The 23,227-nt window shown below is 33.4% G+C and overlaps 1 protein-coding gene across 1 annotated transcript; it reads right to left on the reverse strand.

The window, feature by feature from the left end:
* Nucleotides 1–3,116: 3,116 nt before the first annotated feature.
* LOC112519788 (purine permease 21-like) lies at nt 3,117–6,016 on the reverse strand. Its single transcript, XM_025128047.1, has 3 exons — nt 5,901–6,016; nt 4,400–4,999; nt 3,117–3,906 (listed from the first exon to the last, which is right to left on the reverse strand). The coding sequence occupies exons 1-3, from the start codon at nt 5,938–5,940 to the stop codon at nt 3,398–3,400; spliced, it is 1,149 nt and encodes a 382-aa protein (XP_024983815.1). The 5' UTR covers nt 5,941–6,016; the 3' UTR covers nt 3,117–3,397.
* Between the last annotated feature and the right edge of the window lie 17,211 nt (nt 6,017–23,227).

Below are 23,227 nucleotides of genomic sequence, written 5' to 3' on the forward strand. Positions count from 1 at the left end.
ATATATATATATATATATATATCATGCATACACATATATTATATTATGCATATAATACCTATGCACAAAATTTCACATACTGGCATGATCAAATATACCAATTTATCATGCTATTACCAAATCATTTAACATATAATCACGTATTCATTACCTCGGGTGATAACCAGGATTCAGTTATCACAACAGGCCTTCTCTAAAGAAAGGTGGAAGGAAAAAGAAAAAGCTCTCTAATCGTAATGATGGACCATTCCTAAGGAACTAACATGAAACAAGGTTCTCCTTAGATGAAATCCTGAAGGAACATGAGAGTATAGACATTTCTATGTTGAATCTTGACTTGCCAGATAAGGGTCCCTATACACCCAACTCTGTGCATTTCAAACCTGAGTTAGGAGTTATATTCCTTGACTATGAAGGTGAAGTCAGATTTCAGAGAATGTCAGAGCTACATCTATGTCCAATGGGTCATTTGGTTTACCTTTTACTCTGGATAGATGATAGCATGCTTGGAAAAGTCGTGGACCTGAAGATACGAAGAGAATGCCTACGTCGAAAGAACCTTGGTGAAGATATACCTAGCTGCATAGATCTAAGTGTTCTAGATTAGTTTCTCTTTGTAATATTGTTTACTTTTCCTTGTAAATCTATTTACTATGTCTACTTTCAGTGATTTATCTTCTAGTCTATAAGTATTAGACATGTAATGAACTACTTATAATATTTCCAATGATAATAATATAAGTGTTTCTTGTACTTCACTGAAAAAGATCCCTATAAAAAGTAATAGGGACACAAGTCTATGAGTTCCAGAGTTACTTTTTACATTCACTAACAATCTATAAGTCAGTAAATAAGCTTTCAGTTTCAGTTTTCATCCTTGTAATTTTCTCTTAAATATGACTTGAGAAAAATCCTCAAGCAAAGACTAACTTACTAAAAAAATCCCAAAATAGTAAAAAGGGACATGTACTTTATATGTTACTTTTCGTTACTATTATTTGATAAGACAACTTTCTTTATGTTGTCTTGTTATCATCAAATAGGAGGAGATTGTTGATCCTCTCTCTCAGTGATTTTATGATAATCCCTTTTCACTTATATACGAAGTATTTATGTTTCTGTCTTTTCAGTTCCAGCGATCTTCACTGAGCCTGTTCAGTGATAACTGAAGAACTTGTATTGTAATTCAATCAGCGACAACGATACTTCAAGAAGACAACACTCACACCAAAGAACCTTCAGCCAATGTCGAAGACTGAAACTGAAGATTAGAGACTGGCGAGTACGTGATCTGAAGCGGTACTCAGTGATTACAAGTCTGTCTACATATGTGTGAAGACTGCTCAAGCCTCAGCGAATGCTGAAGAGACCCTTAGGTTATTCCATCATCCAGCAATCAAATGAAGCTTGCAAAGCACGATTGTTGTTGTCTTGTCCTTATACACACAAAGGACAAACCCATACCCTTTCATAATGTTAGTACGGTACGGAGCCGACTAGTTGACTCTATTACCCACCAACTTTAGGTAATGATGTCTGCTCATGAATAGGCTTTTTGTACTATTCACTGTAGCAAAGAACAAGCCTTCCCCTTAAGGCTTGACATGCACTCTAACCCTACCATATTGCATTAAATGTGCATTTAATGCAATGGGTATAAATAGAAGTGTTTCCTCTCCATGTAGAGTGTGCGCGCACCACACTCTCTTAACCTAATTCTTACTTTGAGCATTGTTGAGCTTAAGTAAAAGAACTTACTTTCTTCTACAACAAATCTTTTCTTATTTGCTAAGATTTAGTGTGTAACTAAAGATTGTTTAGATAGGTTTTTCTTACCTTATCTTTCCGCAAACAGTCTTGTAAAATTTGTATTGATCTTTTCTTATCAATATACATTTTAAATTTGAAAATATTGTGTTTATATTCATCCCCCCTTCTACAAACTGTTATACATATCTTGTAGACCCTTACGGGACCAACAGTTAACTTCTGTGGTACTAAGGATCAAGTGGCCGACATTCTTACAAAGGGTCTGCAACTGGGAAATTTCAATCACTTGAAGTAGGAATTAGGAGTCTTACCAATCTAGCTTAAGGAGGTATGTTAAAGTATAAGCCAAATTGGGTTAGGTTTATGTGTCCGGTAATATGACAGTTAGCTAGTAATTATTAAGGTAGTTTATTTGGCAGTTAATTAACCGATTGTGAAAGGTCACAATGGTTGGTCCCTATATATATTTGTTTGTGTCTGTTGTAAACATTGAGGTATTCCAATTAAAGTTTGTTTATTTAAGTAAGAAGATTGTGTATTCTCCTTTGTCCCTAACATTCAGTACTACCAACACGAACAATGGAGCCATACTGAATCCTGCATACACCTTTTCAGTTCATCAAGATCAATTGATTCTCAATGCTCCCATCCGTTCTTTATCATTGCCTCTTATATTATTTGTTGCATGTGCCAAAACCTCACACGAAGCATGGATTTCCCTAGCCAATACATATGCCAAATCCACATGTGATCACATCAAATAGGTCAAAACTCTGTTAAAAAATCCGACACAAGGCACCATGAATATCACCAAATTTCTTCACTCAATCAAAGCTCGTGTAGATGAATAAGCCATATTTGGTTCTCCAATGGAAGAAGACCTGATTGAAAAGATTCTTGATGGATTACATGACGATTACAAAGAACTTGTTTGTGATGTCCAAGCCAGAGACACCTTGATTATAGTGCTAAAAAATATGAAGACTCTAAGCACAAATTTGGATCAAATAACACGAATTAACCCAAATTGATCAAGAACATACTTAGAACCAAATCTTTAATATTCTTGATGATTTTCTTCAAATTAAACAATGAAATTGCTTAGGATTAATCTACTATATAATTGGAATCAATGTGTATCAAAAAAATCAATCAAACAACACCAAAATCATATCAAAACAGAGTCGACATTTCAACAATATATTTTCTTCAAAAAACATCAAATTTCTTCCAAATTGAATGAGTTTTGGATCAAATCAAGCTTTGTAATTTGCTCTGATTTCAATTGCTAATCCCAAATCCAAGTAAACAACAAGATTCAAAATGATAAAAATCAAGAACTCAAATTGGTCATCAACATGTCCTTGATATATTGAGAGAAAGTAGAAGTACAATAATTGAAAATTGAACAATTGACTTAACATTTACAAGGAGATAACGCTATTCATACCTCAAGGGTATTTAGACAAAAAAACGCCCATCATTAATACAAAATCTAGATCAAATACACCTTTTTCTTTTTCTCCTTGTACCATTTAATTTATATATGCACCAGACTACATTTATATAACCAACTCATAGAGTTGATGGAAGGAATAGGAAAGGGGGAACAACTGATTTTTTTCCATCACTGACTGATTCTTGTTTCCGTAAGATCAACTTCTCGATTTTCGGTTTTAGTCTCGGCTTTTTCCTTCAAGTCATCGAGGTAGTGTTGATAAATATACGAAATAAACCCCCATATCGCCAACAACATAGAAATCACCTTCACTCCGTTCATCTTTTCGTGGAAAAACACGACCGCGAAAACGGGTACAATCGGGATACCTAAAGTACTAATCACATTGGAGAATAGAGAGGAAACTTTGAAGATCAATCCTACACAACCGAGTGAGAAAACCTGCCACGAGATGGCCGTCCATACCAGATTCATTACGTAAGGAACTTTTCCAGACTTGAAATCCTCCATCTCTCCCTTTATACTCTTCCATTCGCCACTAGCAAATAGTCCCACCAGAATTACGACACTTGCTGTCAAGTTTTGGTACACGATCATTTCAAATACTACCTTGTAAGTTTCCGATTTCAGAATCTTCTGAAAACTGAGTTGCGTTACAGAAAGCATCAACCCAAACCCTGCACATTTAAATTATGTAAACTTTAATCCCAGACATCTAAGAACGCTAGGACAAAATCAACTTCATAGAATCCAAATGTTTCTAATTTCCTAATAAAATATTTTATAAAACCAAACAATTGTGCGTCATATGTAAAAGTGTTATAACAGGATGCTACGATGTTTTTGGACATCCCAACAAGTGTTTTAAAACGCTTTTGAAAAAGAAATGTTCTTTTGGCTTTTTTATAAGATAATTTCGACAAGTGTCCTGAAAAAGCTTTTAATATGATGTTTTATTTAAAATTTTCCTAAAATATTTGTTCGGACGTCCAAAAATGTCATTTCAACTTATTTTAACACCTTTACATAGGACGCATAATTGTTTAGTTCAGTAAACTTAATTATGTCATATAAAAGCATTCTATTAGGACTTTTAAACATTTTTTGTGTCCTATAAAACTGATTTTATTGTATTGCAATGGTTCCATCTATGGTATAAAAACACTATACCTGCCGAAGCAGCAACCGTGCACACGAAACCAATTATGTACTTGCTTTTAGACGTTTTCGCAGTCTCTTCAGAATCACCCTGGAATACCAGCAGCGTAGACGAAAAGCTAAGTAGAACAAGCGAATTGGTAATCAAAGGAGTGATCTTTTGCCGGTTAAGAAAGTGTGAAAAGAATGCGTTGAATGCAAGCTGGCTGGCACAGATCAACGAGAAGGTCGAAACCGGCAAAAAGTTGAGTCCAATGGTGTACAACATGCAGTCTGCAGCCAAGAATATGCCAAGAAACATATAAAGTGCAGCAATGACGATCCAAGAAGGTTTTCTGGAAGTAATTTGGTGGGTTTTAGGGGTTGTTTTTGAAGAGGAGAAGAAGAAGATGAAAGGGAAGGTTATTGGGAAGCCTGCAGTTTGAACAAGTGTTGCCATCCACTTGCTGTTTCCTCCATTGTTGAAGTAGAGTCTTCCCAACATAGTTGCTACTGATTGGCCTGAGAGTACAAATATGGTGAATGCTGCCATCTGCATCCACCACTTGTACCGTACAACTCTTGAAGACCCAGTTCCACCCTCTTGGATTTCACTTGTTGATCTATCTCCATCTGGTCGCAAAAACAGTGTTAGAGTCACTCGGTCGCCAAACCCATGTCAAAAGTACAACTGTTAATACATGTTGTACAAGTCATTTTGCATTATGCTTAACATTTCATTCATGTGTACAACTTTTTACTGCATAAGGTACAAGTTCATATTGCATGTTTGTTGATGGAAAAAGGGTCATGATTGTGCATAGCCTTTTTGTAGATCCCAATCTTCTTGAAGGTAAGAGGTTTAAATCTCATCACATGGTGAGAATCGCATATCAGTTTTGTGCGTATAAGAAATATAATTAAAAAAACTGGTTGTGGCTCAAGTTACAACTACTGTTACATATCGTACAAGTGACGTTGCATTGTTGGTCCACGTTTCCAGGATCTTGGGTGAGTGTACAACTTTAGAGGCATGAGGTACAAATAACTATTGCATGATTTCAACGTTAACATATATATATATATATATATATATAGTAATAAGAAAGGAGAACTTTCAAAATTGAAATAAATCCGTATAATTTTTAGTGCATGATACATAAATTTTAATGCATAGAGAACAAGTCACTGTTGCATGTGCTAAGTTTTAATCAAAATGAAAACATAATTAAAGAGGGTTTATCAAACAAACCCTTGCTTTGGTTAGAGTTTCTTGACAGTGAATTGATTCCCAGAACTACAACTTGACCAAATCCATACTGAAAGCCACAACTTTTATTGCATAAGTTACAGGTCATATATACATGATATATATGACAGATTCTACTGTTTCATGCTAAAAGATGACCACCAAGAGCTAAAGATGTTGGGTGTTCTATTAAATTAATTTATTACTATTTTAACATATATATATATATATATATATGTAACCTAAAAGAAATTAAGAAAATATAAGGTTTTGGGTTGATCTTACCATGGGTACTCGTTGGCTCTTCTTCGTCAACCTCCACCATTTCAATTTCAATTTCAATAATAGAATAGGGAGAGGAGAGAGTGGGAGGAAGATGAAATACTCTGTCTCCATATGGTGTCAATTTCAATGCTATCTCATTCATATATATATACATATATATATATATATAATTAAATGAGAGTTATAAAATATATATATATATATATATATATATATACATATATATTCAAACGAGAACACCTCCATAGTGGGAGGAAGATGAAATACTCTGTCTCCATATGGTGTCAATTTCAATGCTATCTCATTCATATATATATACATACATATATATATATAATTAAATGAGAGTTATAAAATTGTAAGAATCTATATTTATGTTTGGTTACATGATTTTTTATTTTATTGAAAGTTAAGCTTTAAATTATTGTTATACATATTTATGCGTTAATTTTGTAAAATAAATATAAGTAAAACTCTTTTTCCATGTTATGAAGCAAAATAAAAAAGATTTATAATATAAAACAAATATATGTGAATCAATATCTTAAATTTTAACATTAAACGAAAAAATCATGTAAAACAATACTTTAAGATGATTTCTTTATTAGTTTGTAGCATTGCATATGTTGTCCTTCCTTGCTTCTATTAGTTCCTTTGTGCATCTCTTTGGCTTGGTTAGCATTAGGCTATCCATGGATTCACATAGGCATGGCATATTATTTACAAAAATCACATGCAAACTAGCCGATATCTGTAATATCAAATCATGATTGACAGTTTATCAAGTATTTATCAAGTCATATACTTTATCAGATTAATATGATAAGGAGAACAGATTCTTACTTGGTAAGAACAATGCCCAAAATGTGATTATGAGTTGCATAAAATCGTTTAATAACTTGATACTATTTATTTTGTGATGATTATAAACTCCATATCCTTGATTTATAAAAAGTTTAACATCATATCCAACCATATTATATGATGCAGGTACCTAACTAGTTCAAACAAAAACAGTTTCGTTTTCGGTTTTAAAATAAATATATAATCTTTTATATTGTTTTAAATTAAATCCACTCTTCCCTTTTAAAATTATGGTGTTGATTCATACATATATTAAAAAATATTATAAGACACAAGTAATAACTTTGTTTAAATGTTATAATTTATTATTAATTATTAAAAAAAGCATTAATAAAACTGTAGTTCGTTAGTATGTTGACTTATTTATTAGGGTGTTGTTAATTTATTAAAAATTTATCAACATATATCAATAAACATTATTATCATTTTATTTTATTTTGGTATAACGATAAATCCAGTTATCTCATTTTTTTAGGAAATATCAAAATCTAGTACTCTTCCAAAAATGCACGTGGAAATGTTTTTCTTTTCCTATCAAAAATATGGGTTAATATCATAAATAATTATATAGCAAAAAAAACTTTTTAACCGCACCTTGAATTTCTTTCATTAAATAGTTAAGAAACCGTAAATTAACGTTCGGAGGTAACATTCAGTCAGTGTACCAAAAGGCTTTGAATCCGGTAAAACAGTCTTAGAAATAATGTTTAATGCATATTTACGTTGACATAAGAAAATTCCAGTATAGTGTCGAACTACTTTGAGTCACAAAAAATACTTAAGTTTGCCGAGGTCTTTTGAATGAAAACAAGAACTAATTAAGGTATTCTTTATAGTGTTAAATAGCAACACTGCCATTACCACTAACTACCAGGTCATCGACATAAACCAAGGCCGTTAAGTGGGGATCTTGACCAAAATAACCTTTTAGAATGGAAAACACCATTAGCATCATTTGGTGCGTACATGGACTAAAACGTAAAAAAAAATTGATTTGACCAGTTCTGACCCGGATTGACCATGGCACTGGCGGTGGGACGCGCTCCAAATTTTTTTTTCTTCTTTTTTCTCATTCTCAATACAAAACACTATTTATCCTCCTCATTCTCAATATAGCATTATTTATTTTCCTCCTTCCCAATACAATACTATTTAATTGTCTTTTTCTTTTTCAACCCCACTATATAAACAATTTAAATTTCATATTACCAACACAAAACCAACACTTCAAAAAGAAAACACTATATATATTCGAGTTTTTTTTACACTTTATCGATATATACTTACCAATTCTGTGTTTACAAAAAGAAATTATCTTTTGCAAATTCTCAAGGATCAATGTCTGTGATTGAGAAAGTTAGAGTACGTGGTGGAGGTTCGTGGCAGTTAGTCAACGACGTGGTAGATTATATTCCAGAAACACAAAAAGTTGTTGTATTGTTGCCGATACACTTAACATTACCAGGTTTGATCAATTATTTAGCTAGAAAATTAAACTTACCTGATTTTCAAAATCATTTTGAGTTGACATATAAATCTCTGTCAACTGGTTCCATTGTCGAGTTATTTGACACCGATGACATGAGACAATTTTTGGATATTGGTGTGGATATCTCACCACAAGCCCTAAGATTGTATGTTTTACGATCGTGGTGTTGAAATTTATCAATTTAACTCAAACCAAGAGATTGTTCCAGCCATTGTGTATGGGCCCGAGCACCCTCAGTATATATTTCCACTCGTTCCATATGTGTCAAACCAATCTGAGCCGGATTCCAACCAAAACATATTTCTACTCATTCCATATCAATCGTTTCAAAGTGATGAGACAACTCTTAGCACTCGATATAATTCGTACCAAACTCAATATCAACCGTTTCAAACCCCACTTGAAACATACCAATCTCAGTATCACCTGTTTCATAGCCAGGGGACGTATGAAACTCCATATAAGTCATACGAAAATCTTCTGATGTACCAATACGAAGATCTACCATCTGATTATGGCATTCGTATTGCTGAAATTTTTGCCAAAGAATATGATGCCAATTTAGATGACACTGAAAATGTGTCTGAGAAATATAAGGTTGATCGTGATCCTTATTATGGGGCTGTCTCGGGGATTGTTTGTATCATCCCAATACAAATGAATATTTAGGGCTACAATCAGAGAGTAGTGATAGCAAACCTGATACAGAAGATAAAGAAGGGAAGGAGGAGGAAGATAAAAAAGGTCTTGGTAGGGGTAATATTAGTGCCCTGGTGGGTTGTAATTTATTTTGGGGTATGCTTACCTCATTACCAACGCAGTCCCTGTAGTGAAGCCTAAAGAACCAACCCCCAAATATCAACGTTCTAAACAAGTGAAAGTTGGGTAAATTTTCGAGAGTAAAGAAGATTTGAAACTAGCCCTAGGACTGAAATGTCTTGAAGAAGGTCACCAGATGAAAACCACCCGCTCCACGCGATCTAGGTTCGAAGCAGTATGTATATTAGAAAACTGTGAATAGAGAATAAAAGCAACTGTAATTAACGATACGTCGTTGTATCAGGTTCATACATTTAAGGACTTTACACACATGTTCACAAACGCAAGTGCATCCCAATCACTGTCAAGCAAACAAGAAGGTGTTAGGTCATATACTGAAAGTTGCAATGAATGACACAAGTAGAGTATACAAGAGCCATGACATCATCGTCATTATGAAGAACAACTACAAAATCTCAGGTAGCTATATGCAAGCTTGGCGTGCAAAGTGTTATGCCATTCTCCTCCTAAGAGATGACCCGGCAGAATCGTTTTCCTTACTCCCAGTATACTGCTACAATTTGGATAAAGGCTAATCCAGGGACCGTGTCGAAGATCGAGACGGATGAACTGGCACGGTTTGAGTGTTTATTTGTCGCCATTGATTGTGCAATAAGAATATTTTCATTGAAAGTATATGTACATATACACTATTTTTATTATATACTCATTTTGTTTGTTCTTTTTCATTTTTTACAGATCCGATCATTTGTGAATCACTTACGACCCCTGATTATAATAGATGGTGCTCATTTAAAAGGTCCTTACTTAGGTACCATGTTTTTGGCGGTTGGCATGGACGAAAACAATCAAACTTTGCCTATTGCTTACGGGGTAGGCAAGACAGATAGTGGGGAGTCCTAGATATGGTTTTTTATCCAGGTTGAAAGAATGCATCGGTGAGCCGGAAAATCTGTGCATCATATCTGATCGGGTTGCTTCCATCAACATGGCGATTAGATCTATATTTCTTAACGTGAATCACGGGCTTTGTTGTCGACATCTCGAAAAGAATTTATGATTTAGCGCGAAAAAAGACAAGATGTTTTGGAGGACCTGCAAAGCTTATATGGTGGAAGATTATGAACAACAGTTAGCCGAACTTCGTCAAGCTCTACCAATCAGTGCAAGAAAAACAATTGACAATGCCAACAAAATGAAGTGGTCAAGAGCATATTTCGCTGGAATGCGTTACAATATCATGACTTCCAATAATGCGAAGTCCGTAAACGCATTGTCAAGGCATGCACCACGCCTTCCTATCTCGATGCTGATTGATTTTTTTCACATCTCACTGCAGCAATGGTATTATGACCGTCGCGGAGTTGGAGGTAAATATATGAATAAATACATATTTGTTTTGCATAAATGTTTTTAACCTTAATGAGCTATACATTATGCAGCCTCACTTGAACATGAGCTTAACCCAAGGGCGGAGGAAAAAGTGATTGAAAGAATTAACAAAAGTGCAACATGGACAACACATAATGTTACAAGCACCATGTTTGAAGTAAGAGATTGCCATAGGAATGATGTTGTTGATCTACTGCAGCAGACTTGTAGTTGTAGGCAATGACAACTGTCTGGTTTACCATGTGGTCATGTGATAGCAGTTTGCAGGAGGACTGGAATGACATACACGAATTTTTTGGCGACAAAATACTACACGACGCAAATTTATCGAGCTACATACTTAGAGGTAGTAAATCCTCTTAATTCTCCTGTGGTATGGGAATATCCCGCTGAATATATGACCATGAAACCACCTCTTGTGGATAATAAATGAGGACATCGACAAGGTACCCATGAACCCATTCCTTCACAAGGAGAGATTGTATATGAAAAACAATGTAGTAGATGCGGTCAGAAGGAACATAATCGTCGCAATTGTCCAAGTATATTACCAACGGATGAAGAGACTATGAGAGCAGCTAGGAGGGTATCCAATATCATGAAAAAATCAACAGCGTACAAATTTGATTTAAATAAACCTACTAGGTGACTATGTTTCATTTGTGTTTTTTACCTAAGTCTTAAATTTGGGGTGTTATAACTACATTGCATATGTGTTCTTTAGATATTTTGCATGTTGAGTTTTATAAATTAAATGTGAAGTAGACTTTCAAAACATAAACATTAACCATTACTAAATAGGTTGGCTCGAAAACAACAACGTAAGTGTATGACGCGAAACAAAACTAAACATATACGTTAATTCTCTTCTGGATAAAGTGATTTATACTCAACAATCCATAAATGTTTTTCATCAAGCAAGTCTTGCATTACTTCAAATGTTTCACTGAGTTCAGTGGCATGGGCATTATTAGCTCGAATCTCTTTTTGCAGTTGATTTACTGCTTTCTTCTTGAAGGATTTGATCCTACAATGCCTTGTTACTATGCAATCTGTTAAATATCTCTCTGATTTCAGCTTCGGCTTTTTCAATGGACTGATTCATCTTGGTAGACATTATTTGAGAAGACAGAGGGTTTGATGATGATGCATTTCCAACCATAATGATGATGATGATGCTTGGTAGAGAGAGTTTGATAGTTTGTGTTGCTATAAATTTTTCTAAGATTATGGGAGGTATATATACCAAATTACCGAGATGACAACTCAATACCGAGGTGATAACTCAAACCCGAGGTGACAACTCAATACTGAGCTGACAACTCAATACTGAGGTTGATAGGTTTTATCGTAACTTGTAACCATAAACTACAATAATTTAGAAAAAAACTTTTCTAAATCTAAAACCCAAAGCCAGACCCAATGAGACATTTAATTAAATTATAACATACCATAGGGTGTTTATGAATGTACCTTTTAGGGTCTAATGAAAAATCTGATGCGACACTTGGAAACCAAACACGATTTCCTCTACAATTGATCCACACATGAACATGCGTAGATCCTCCAACAGGTGCTAGCGCAAAAGACCCTAAATCTAAATATGTGTACGTGACTAATTAACCAAATTCAAAGAATTCAATTCACCTCAACTGAATTGGCTTGACATCCTATTTATATATGCTGGTATCATAGTCACCTTATAACTTTAAATAAGGTTTGATATTTATCTGTGAATAATTATATAATTATCTAAAACTTTAAATAATTATGCTTATTTATAGATAATACCCCGTAATTACCATAATTACCTTTTATCACGTATTCTATAATTACTCTTCAAGAATAATTATTTAACTATCAATCATACTTTTGGATTACATTCAAATGGAAGCAAACGTATTCTTTATGTGCGTCCTTGTAGGTTTACATACTCCTTAGCAGTATTGTTGTGTGACACGTGTCGTGGGCATATGATAACTTACAGAAGTGATGAATTTTTATTAGGTATTTTATGATCATGTTGTGTTTTCAGTTTTTTATTATGTTATATTTATTGTTTTGTGACTAGATAAATGTATAGGTAAATGTAACAAAAAGTATAACTTTATACTCAATATTACCGACTATGGTTTTTGTAGAACTTTATACTCTCATATATTACCGACTACGGTTTTTGTAKAACTCATTAGCAAGATACATCCTAGATGTTCCATTAAGAACCTTAGGATTGTAAGCAGGGTAACTATGAATATAATTTACATCACTAGTTGCCATGATTTCTACCATAAACCAACAACCAAGAGCGCCACAATCTCCCAAGTTTGGTGCTTGTTAAGGGACATGGAGATATAAACGTGTCTAAGGTTCTAGTCTTGAGGCATATCTTTTTTCTTTTACGCCAAAAATTGATCTTATGTAAGTATTTTGGAAGATTACATTTCAAAATTTCAATTCTTTGTAGGCAACAAACTAAAGAGTTGGGACCAATCATGCTATCATATACGCGGATCGCCCACGTCTCTAGTTCTAGAACCGTCGTTACTTAATGACATCCGTTTACATGAATCGAGATGATGACCTAAAAAAAACCTGATGGACTATTATAAATCAATATTTATTTGGAAATGCTTCATATATCAACTATTTCTTACCTCATCAACTAACCACCAAGGCGGATAGTAATTTTTTGTGTCATCCATCAAATTAAGATATTGTAGTCCAGGTTATGACATAAACTGTAATGCCTAAGACCATAATATCATACGTCGTAATCCGTCAGGGCTCATTTTCATTTGCAAATGTGCCAACGTGTCAACATGCTGTTAAAAGAACACTTGACTGAGAAAAATAAAATAATAACTAGTAAATAAACATTATCGTAAATAAAAAGAATAAATATTGCTTACAATTGTATCTAATCAACCGTCCTCCAACAAGGCTCTCCAATAGGGCATACCCCATGGTTCACATTCTAAAGGAGGTATTCTGAGTCCTTCTAGCTTATTATTCGTATATAATTCTAAGATGTCAAACTCAGTCCTCAATTTTGGGGCCTTGAACGTAGGTGGTGAATCCGATAACGACATATACAAAGATTTGACCATTAGACCCGGGTGTTTGATGCGTTTCTCGCGCAAAGGTGGTGTCTGCTCTAGTGTTATCAACATAAATTTGTTCGAAAGTAAAATTCGGTTGATAACAATCATCATCTACAAGGGTTGTATTCTGTTGATATAAATTATTTTCATGTTCAAAGCTTTGATTGATTTCAGGCTGTTGAAATTGTTGATACTGTTCGAGCTGTTGAAAATGTTGAGACTGTCCAGGCATCTGAAACTATTGATTATTTAAATCATGTCCAATAATATATAAGTAAAAATTAAAAATATATACCTTCATGGCATCATTTGAGCGTTGAATTTGCTCTAGTAGGGTTTTATGTGCGTTTGAGCAACCATTAGATCAACGACCCCGTTGTGAACAAGTTCAATGGTCTTCTAAATATTTCGATTCACTTGTTTAATATATTATGTCAAATCATCAGACGATTGCAGCGTCGACGAACTCGATGCACCAGTCTTTTTCGTTGTAACCATTTGAAAATAACGAGAACGTGACCTCCACCATGGACATTGTAGCTCCACGTTGGTAGTTGTTAACGTAGTACGTGGGAGAAAGCCCAGCTACATAATATATTCATTTAAGTATTTAGTTACAGTTAATAAAGTAAATTTTTTGAGATAAGTGGGTCAAAATCACATTCTCGATATCATCGACATGTATGTATCTAAGACAATCATGCCATAGTAATTGTTTCGTGCGTTTCCAGACACTTGCCCTAGGGATGACTTCATCGGCCGTAAACCATAAGAAAAAGAAGCATGTGGAAATGCTTCCACTATCCATGTCTACATTTTGTTTATTTTATAGTTAGTAAATATTTAATTTAAATACAACTTCGTTATTTTATGGTTAGTAAACAATTAATTAAAAGTTACCTTGAATGCAAACACGAATCTAGACAATGTGTATGTGCATTTGCGTTCGAACAACTCACGTTTTTGAACGTGAGTTTTTTCTCGTTTTGGTAACGTATCGTTAAGTTGAGAGTATAGCGACTCCCAAGAATTATCATCCCATGGATACATGTGTCATAAAAGTATTATAGATTAGTATTACAATGTAAGTAATAAAACTATAGAACAAAATAGTTTAAAAATATATCATATTTAAAAAAATATCATATTTAAAAAAAATACATGTTCCATGCATCCAGATTTTCGACTAACCATAAATAGTCAGAGATAATATGGTTCGTTTGTTGACCAATAAATCCAATGAAAACCAGAAGCAAAACACATAGGCGTACTGCATCAATGTCTATTATTATTCCGAATTTTTGTTGTTCAAAAACTCGGGTAAGATCACTCATGCGTACGGAACAACTTTCGTCAAGGTCTAAAATCCGAGATCTAAAGAAAGGATCTGTTATATCTGATAACAAAGGCTTTTTGGGGCCAAATTTCATACTAGTAACGAAACATAATTCTTCTAGCCCAAAACGTAAAAGACGTCCTCCGAAATTAAAATACAATGTCTCTTTATGGTTTTGCTCAGGTGGCGACACTTGCATTTGTAACATCAAATGCACGAGCATCAGATCAAAATAGATTAAGGTTATTGAAATTGAATATGTCTACAGTTTTGAAGTAAAAAGATAATCATAGTGGTTTGTAATAATTATCAGATTTTAGTCTCTTCTTCTAATAGTCGTTAAAAGAATTTGTTAAACGTAGGGTACTTTCTTTTGGTTACCGATTTGTTTGTCTTTTACCCGTTCAAAAATGATTTTATGAGTTTGGTCTCTATTGAGTAAAAAACAAAACGGACTTTTTTAACGATGGTTAAAAAATAATATATAGATTTTTTCAGGCATGATGAAAAAATAAAATAAAATAGATTATTATTTGATGTTGAAAGGGAGAGAATTGAATGAGAGGGGTGGTTGAAGCCAATAAAGACAATGACAAAGCCTTTAATATGATGATGGACGTCTTAGAAAGAAAGAAAGAGTGTGTGATTCTCATCTCACATGGATGTGTATGCATGTCCATGTCCATGTCTTTCTTCAAATCAATTCATCCACACATTATTTTTATATTATTACTTATCCTTTTGAATTTCTAAAAATCTTCAAAAACAACTCATGGTTTATAGTTATAATTTTTTTTTATTAACTTGGATATCCAATCCGTTAAACGAGTCGACTAATCTTAGGACGATCACCTGCTTTGCAGATAGCCCGGAGTCACCGTATTTGAACCTCTATGGCCACAAGGGGATTTTTATTCCTCCTTGGATTTGAACCTGGGATTTCCTGGTACCTTTGACCTTTAAAGCCAAACTTAAACCAATCAAGCACCACCCTTATGGTTAAAATTTACTCTTAAAAAGTGTATGATTTGGTTTAGTAATAATACGATTTGTTTCTCTCATTCTTTTGTTGCATTATAAACTACTTATAAATACAAGAAATGTAATGAAAAATCAACCTTTTGTTGTTCTAAGACAACCTATTTTTGGTATGTCTCTTGTTAAGATTTTCTAAAGTGTTCATTCATATATTACAATCATAATTAAGTACACCAATTTCCTTTGACAAGATGATGAATATGGGAATGATTCTATTTTGATTATCATTGTCTTGTATTCTTGATTCCTGAAATCGGTTACTATGATTTTTAGGGACTTGTGCTCTAGATTCGTACTTTTTCCAGGGCCATTTTGGTTCATGGGCTTCACGTATTGTTTATTATTGAATGTTTATGGGTTTCAATCAGTAATTGTCATTAACTTACTGTAGTTTAAAGGTCTAAGGTTGTAATTTGGGTCATCCATTGTTATCAGAGAATTCATGGATAGACAAGTAACTAACACTAAAAGCCTTATTCCAAACATTCAATCCATCATCTTCTCTTTGATAGAAGGGATGCTTTTTTTTTTATGTCGGTGCTTGAAACAATTTTGCTTTCTTCTACTAGAAAAACATAAATAAATAAAAATACTCGAACAAAAGGGTACATCATGCTAAAATGCAACTATTTTTATTGTTATTTCAAACTTCTAATTAGTTCATTACCCTTAAATGATGTTTTAATTAGCTCCACGATCTCTTAAAATCTAAAATAAACTTAATGAACTTATAATGTGTTATTTCTATAATACTTTTGATGGGGTTATTTAAAAAAAAAACTAGAATGTAATTTTTTATTGTAATGTTACTAAAATACCTTTAATGGATTAAAAAAATCTAGAAATTGTAGAAGCACTAACATAATTTTATTTTTTGTGAATAGAAAACCTAGCTAACAACGTGATAATCTATCTATTAACTGAAAACTAGATGTTGACTGATAATTACAAACAAACTTTTAACATGAGTTTTATCAGTTAAAACTAATTTTACAAAACAAATACGTGTAAATGACAAAAAGCAAAAGGGGGTAAATGTAAGTTTGATAATTCCAAATGCAATTGCACCAATCACCATTTCGACATAGAATAAGGTTCTTGAAATTCAAAAGTAGCAGGAGGTCCCAAGTTCTAATACAAGAAATAATAAAAATCTTCTTGTGGCCACGTTGGTTCAATTGCGGTGACTCCGAGCTATCTACAAAACAATTGGTCGTCTTGGGATTAGTTGGCTCACATAACGGTTGGAGATACAAATTAATTAAAAAAAGTTCTTGAAATTGAATTATAAAGATACCTCTGGAAAAAGAGTATTTTCAAGAGTTTCCCCATAATTTTTTCAAAATAGAAAATTAAAAATCAAAATGTTTAAAATAATTTATAATATATAAATAATCATCTCTCATCTATTAGATAAAAATATACGTATTTTGATTGTTAATAGAATATTTAAATAAAAACATCAACTATTAGAATGTAAGAAGAGGAAGTTAAAAGAAAATTCATAGGTTAATTATTAACAAAATACATTTGAAGATGAGCAAATAAACTTGTCTATTTAATTTATAACGGCGGTTTATATATGTATTTTCAAATATATATTTTCAGTATTAATTTCAATAATTTACATATGAATCTTTGTTCTTACTTTCACACAATATTTCACCTTTTTATTTAAATCGGTCATTTAATGGTAAATTCATAAATTGATACACAAACTTTACTAAGTACTAACCAACTTAATTTATACACATTTTTTTTGTTGGTATATATTGGTACGGATTTTTTTGTACTAACTTTCAGTTATATATATATATATATATATATATATATATATATATATATATATACTAGTGGTGTACCCGCGCGATACAGCGCGGGTGAATCACAATTCTGAAACATTAGTTTGACCTTGAATCATGAGTTTGTGTGATCATTTTGCAAGTCAACTAATATATAAAGTTATCGATTAATACAGTGTATTAGCCATAAAACYGGATTCATCGAAGCAATAAAGTTGATTACTTGTTGGGACTAAAGTCTCGAGGAAGAGATGCTACACCTATTCAAATATAAATGTCTCTTAAAAGCAAATCTAAATGTCCCTTAAGAAACCGAAGAAATAAATATAAAGCAAGTAATATTCAACTTAAAAACCATGAGAGGCACAAGACATACAACAGGGGTCTTTGACATTCTTTGAGAATGGGGAAGGTTTTGATTAATAAATCCATTTGGAGCACGTTGGCCTCCACTAATTGCTGACTAACACATGCAATCATCCGGCTAATATTGATAGGGATCCCTTGGAACCACATTGAGACATAATTAAGTGGTTGTTCCTCCAATGTAGTTTTTCCATACAAACCTATACAAAAAATTCATTATTTACATTAGTTCAAGGCGATCAAACACTTAAAAAGGGTTATTCCTCTTAAGTAACTTGGACATACAAATCTGCCAAAGTTTTCGGTAGATACACCAGTTTRCAATTCCATCTCTCGATCATCCATTCCCAAAAAGCCTTTGGGAGGTCGACCTTTGATTTCAAACTTTAATGCAAGAAGTGTCTTTATTTTTAAGATTTTTCTAAGTCGTCTTCGGTTAGGATTATGTCAGCCACAAAGATAATGAGAATCAATGACCTTGTTAAATAAAACTTTATGAACAAGGTATGTCCAGCTTGACTTTCAATGTATTCATGTTTGACAATCTGTTTGCAAATCTATCGAACTGTGACCAAGGTGACTATTTCAGGCTGTTTAGTGACTTAATCAATATGCAAACAATTCGGCTACTTGAAGATTGTTTCATTCCCGGTGGCATGCCCATAAACACTTCTTTTAGTTCCCTGTGTAAGAATGCATTTTTATATCCAAAGCATTTCATCATGATAGATAGATAAATAAATAGAGGACAGCCAAAAAAAAGATGATTCTAGATGATGATGACAAAGCATTCAAAGACTGATTCACCAGCTTCAATACCAACCGATATGATGGACTAAAACCTGATAATTCAACGATTCAGACGGTGAATGCTTAATCGTATTTGGGTTTCTTTCCTGATCAAATAACATGTTTTCCCAGCTTCAATTCCTGCATGACTTTTCCCAAATTTTGGTTCTTTGTACTCCGRAAAGAAATAACAAGAATCTTGATTAACAAATAATGATGTTACTTACGGTTATAGAAACAAAGACRTCTCAGGTGCCAGAATGAAGGACATAATGCCTTCACCAAACAGTTCAAATAGTGAAATAACAAGTCATAAATTTAGATCATCTTTCCAAACCTGCTTAATATATGTAGGTGTCTTTGATGCATTATGCCTATTGCTACTGCTATTGTTATTATTACCCTTACCATCCCTTCTTCCTCTAACACCATCATCGATAATTTACAGCTTAAATGACGTATTCGCCTCAGATTCACCAACTTTGCCTTGTACCATGGACTTGTCATTAGACTCTGAAACCACAGATCCATTAGTAGTAATCATTTTCTTTGGGGAAGGCTGTTGTTCCAACTCCTCTGTTGCATTTGCCTTGTGTTTATCTTCATCGATTAAAAGAAGTCTACCAAAGTGMAACATAATTTATTGTTATTGAGCAGGGTAAATAAACCTRTTGTATAACCTAAATCCATATTTATGCCTACAATAGATCTTTACYTGTAAGGGTGGGTGTCATTTGACTACAATCCGTGTTCACTGACAACCTTGTTTTGAACAATCGTTTTTTGCTCTCCATTGCTATCCATAGGTCTTGTGAAAACAGTGCCTACTGAACGTTTTCCTTTCGTTTTCTTATCCCACCCTTCCCCTCTTCCAGGCAACTTTTGAATATTCTCTTCTAACATATCAGATTCTCCACCATTGTCCTTGAGTAAATCTCGATCTTTAATCATTGCCACAGGCTGCCTTCTCAGACCATTACTCCGGAATTCTGCCTGGAACAGATTTAGATAATAACATAAGATGAGCTCCACAGTATATATAAAATCTAAGTGTGCTTAGGAAATTCATCAATGCAGGTTTGACCACAGGATGAGATTAAAAAATCTGGAATTCAAGCAACAACATAATTGATSGATGTTGTGTTACCAAAAGCAAAAGCCTATCAAATAAAGTGGTTTCATAGTTGTATCATACCAATCCAAACTTCTCACAGTGACAATGCACCGCTTATTTTTTGTACACAGGACATGGAAGATTGACCATAATTTAAAAGGACAATGATAAGTAACAGCAACAATAATTTTCTTCTTACTTAAACCCACATGCACCCTATTGGATTTCATGTGTATATCAGGTTAAGCACACACTATGCACATACACCTATTGGATAGTGTGGTAGTTATCGTTCTGGTTTAAGAATCACATCCCTAATACTCTTCTTATGGTGATGATATTCTCAGCAAAATCTGCCAATCTAATTCACAGACTATATRCGTTCTGCATGTGCAGTTTTCTATGCCGTTATTTTGAAGTATGKTGTAGTTTCTCTATGACTAATGCTCCCACAATGGTGCATCTGCCTACTATGTAACTGAATATGCATGTCTATTCTTGATGCATTTGGTCAGAAGATACTCTGGCCATTGTTGGGGGATTTGTTTTTTCTTCAGGCAGCGAGGGACATGCATTAGAGGAAGCTAAGTCTATAAATATTTCATTAAGTGTGTTAGGGAAGWGCATAAATGCTCTTGCAGAGAATAGTGCCCATGTACCTGTTAGAGATTCTAAGCTGAAAAGGCTACTTAAAAATTCATTTAGAGGCCAGTTCTTCTAAATATGAGCMACTTATTTATTTATTGCTCATTTTACTATGTCTTTGATTTCTTTAATCATATTCAAAACCCTGGAGATGCTTGCATTATGTTTGACATAATCCTTAACTGCTTGCACTATTCTATTTGCAGGCACTACAAGAACATTATTAATTGTAACTGTTGGACTTTTCCTGCAAAACAAAGTAACTCTAGTTATTTGCTTTCATTCTTTAATAGTTAGAACAATGTATTCATGTAAGGACACAGGTCCAGCTGAATTCAAAAGCCAAACTGATCTTATTTTGATAAAAAAAAAGCGGGCACAAAATCTCAGAAAGTAAAATCATATATTGAATTAGAATGCTTTTTGCCTACTTGCTTACATCAATTCTTCTCCAAAATCACTTCTATTGGCTTAAATGAGTTACTGTTATAAACATCAGTCGCAAGATAAAGGTAAAGTCTGTGACACCACTTCACTGTTATCCAATAATGCATTGGTTAAAGTTTGGGCATAGTTGTCACAATTACTGCCATTCTAAGAGTGTATGTAACACAAAGAAAACAGAGAATCTTGGGCAAAAAAAAACTGATTTTTGGAAAGTTATAGGACTAAACCACTTGCTTTTATAAAACATTGAAGCAACAAAACCCATTCAGTTAAAATATAAAAAAAATTCATTTATGRAGTTTGTTTGTTAAAATATAAAAAACTTGAAGCACCAGGTGGTGTTTTGGGACGTCACTTCACTGTTATTATTTTTAGCTAAAGTTGCATAACTCTTTCATTTATGTTACATAAGACAAAAACGGCAGGACAAAACAGACCCTGGTGAGCTGTTGTGTTCAGTTGCTTCAACAAAATCTATACAATGCGACAAATGGCACCTACGTTAATGAGGATGGATATAAAAAAAAAATAAACCAAATGTTGTATGGGAAGATATAACTACATTTACAAAAACCATTGATCTAAAAAGAGTGCAAACAACATAAGAAAACCAAATGATGTATATGTTTTCATTGATACCCTTTGAAGAGCTATTCTACAACACTATTGCAAACCACCCATCAATTTTTTTGTAACTCTACATAGATAGTGGAAAATGACAATTTTGAGCAATTGAGGATGTCAACTTGTTTGTTTATACATAAATAGTGAAGGTCTAGTGTTTACAAAGAGGGAGGTGGATATGGTATCAAGTCACAAGTTTAAAGGGAAGAAGCTTGATTCAAAGTTGAGATTTATCTGGAATGAAAATTTATCTAATGGCCTTCATGATTATAGATGTTTTATACGTCTCCAACTTTGTTTTTTTTTTTTTTTTTTAATTTTTAGGCTCTATATTTGGGTTATGTTGGAGCTGCCAATAACAAGAGTCTTTTGAAAAGTTTGAATGTTACTTACATTTTAACTGCTGCCAATTCACTACCTCTTGCATACCCAAATGATTTCACTTACAAAATTGTTGATAGTTAGTGAAATATTTCCTTGTATGTTCAAATCTGTCCATCATACAACTATCTGTCCCTGTTGCTGCCATAAAAAAAACCTCTGGTTTGAACTATCTATCCCTGTACACTCTCATCTTACTGTTTCATGATTCATCTTTTCAATATATGTGGTAAAGGGTTATAATATAGTTTACTCTAAGGATATGTTTATCCTTCCTTGCTTTATGTGTTTTGTAGTACCTTACTTTTTTGTATTTCTCAATGACCCTACTCGTTATTTTTTTCTCCTTTTTATTTTTCTTGTTCTATGTTACAACATGTGCTAGTCCTTGTTTCTTATGCGCACTCTTGCATTTTAGATATTTCATTAAACAAGGTACTAATCAAATGTTGTATTAACTTACTCTATAACTTGATAAATACAAGAAATATGAGTCATTCACCTTGACAGTCTTTGGATCGGCCCAAGGCTGCTTCTTTTGCACTTGAGCAAATAGATCACCAACAGAAATGGAAACAGAAATGAACCAATCCTGCTCAAATCACCAGTTTTATTCTTACTTTTTCTGTTTGTGGCCAGATGTGTGCGTGTGTATATAAGATGATATGGAAACAGAAATGAAATCATCCGATATTGAAAACTYAGTTGCAAATAAGATGAAATGAAAACAGACCCAGAAATGAAATCCAAAAAGGAAATCAAAAACGAAATGAGGATGGCAGTTGTTTATAACCAAACTTCACAAATAACTTGAACATGATCAACAAAACTACCAATTACGACAAAYAAATGTAAAAGAGGATTCTTACCCTTAAGTTGTAAGTAACCTTGGCTTCATCAATCGTTAAACCAAAAAGAAGAAAGAAGGTTAAAATCTCAGATTAGAAAATAAGCTAGGGCAGAATGCAGTAAYTCATTARACTCTGCAGATCTYTGTAATATGAACTTGGTGGACAAAATACAAGTTYARCAAACCAAAAAGCTCTATGGACAAGCTCCTAATTATTGCTGCAACTAACAAGCTCTAAACAACCTAAACAAAAAAATGTAACCAAAATAAACCTCCCAACTATTACTGCAACTAACAAGCTCTAAACAA

Source organism: Cynara cardunculus, assembly GCF_001531365.2.
Source record: "Cynara cardunculus var. scolymus isolate 2C chromosome LG 10, CcrdV1, whole genome shotgun sequence".
NCBI classification, from domain to species: domain Eukaryota; kingdom Viridiplantae; phylum Streptophyta; class Magnoliopsida; order Asterales; family Asteraceae; genus Cynara; species Cynara cardunculus.

What these genes read in the sequence shown, in the direction of transcription:
- LOC112519788 (XM_025128047.1), bottom strand. Translation starts at nt 5,940, where the DNA reads ATGGTGGAGGTTGACGAAGAAGAGCCAACGAGTACCCATG. An exon ending in AGAGCCAACGAGTACCCATG is followed by an intron (nt 5,000 to 5,900) that starts GTAAGATCAACC and finishes TTTTGCGACCAG; the next exon opens with ATGGAGATAGATCAACAAGT. An exon ending in CACGGTTGCTGCTTCGGCAG is followed by an intron (nt 3,907 to 4,399) that starts GTATAGTGTTTT and finishes TTAAATGTGCAG; the next exon opens with GGTTTGGGTTGATGCTTTCT.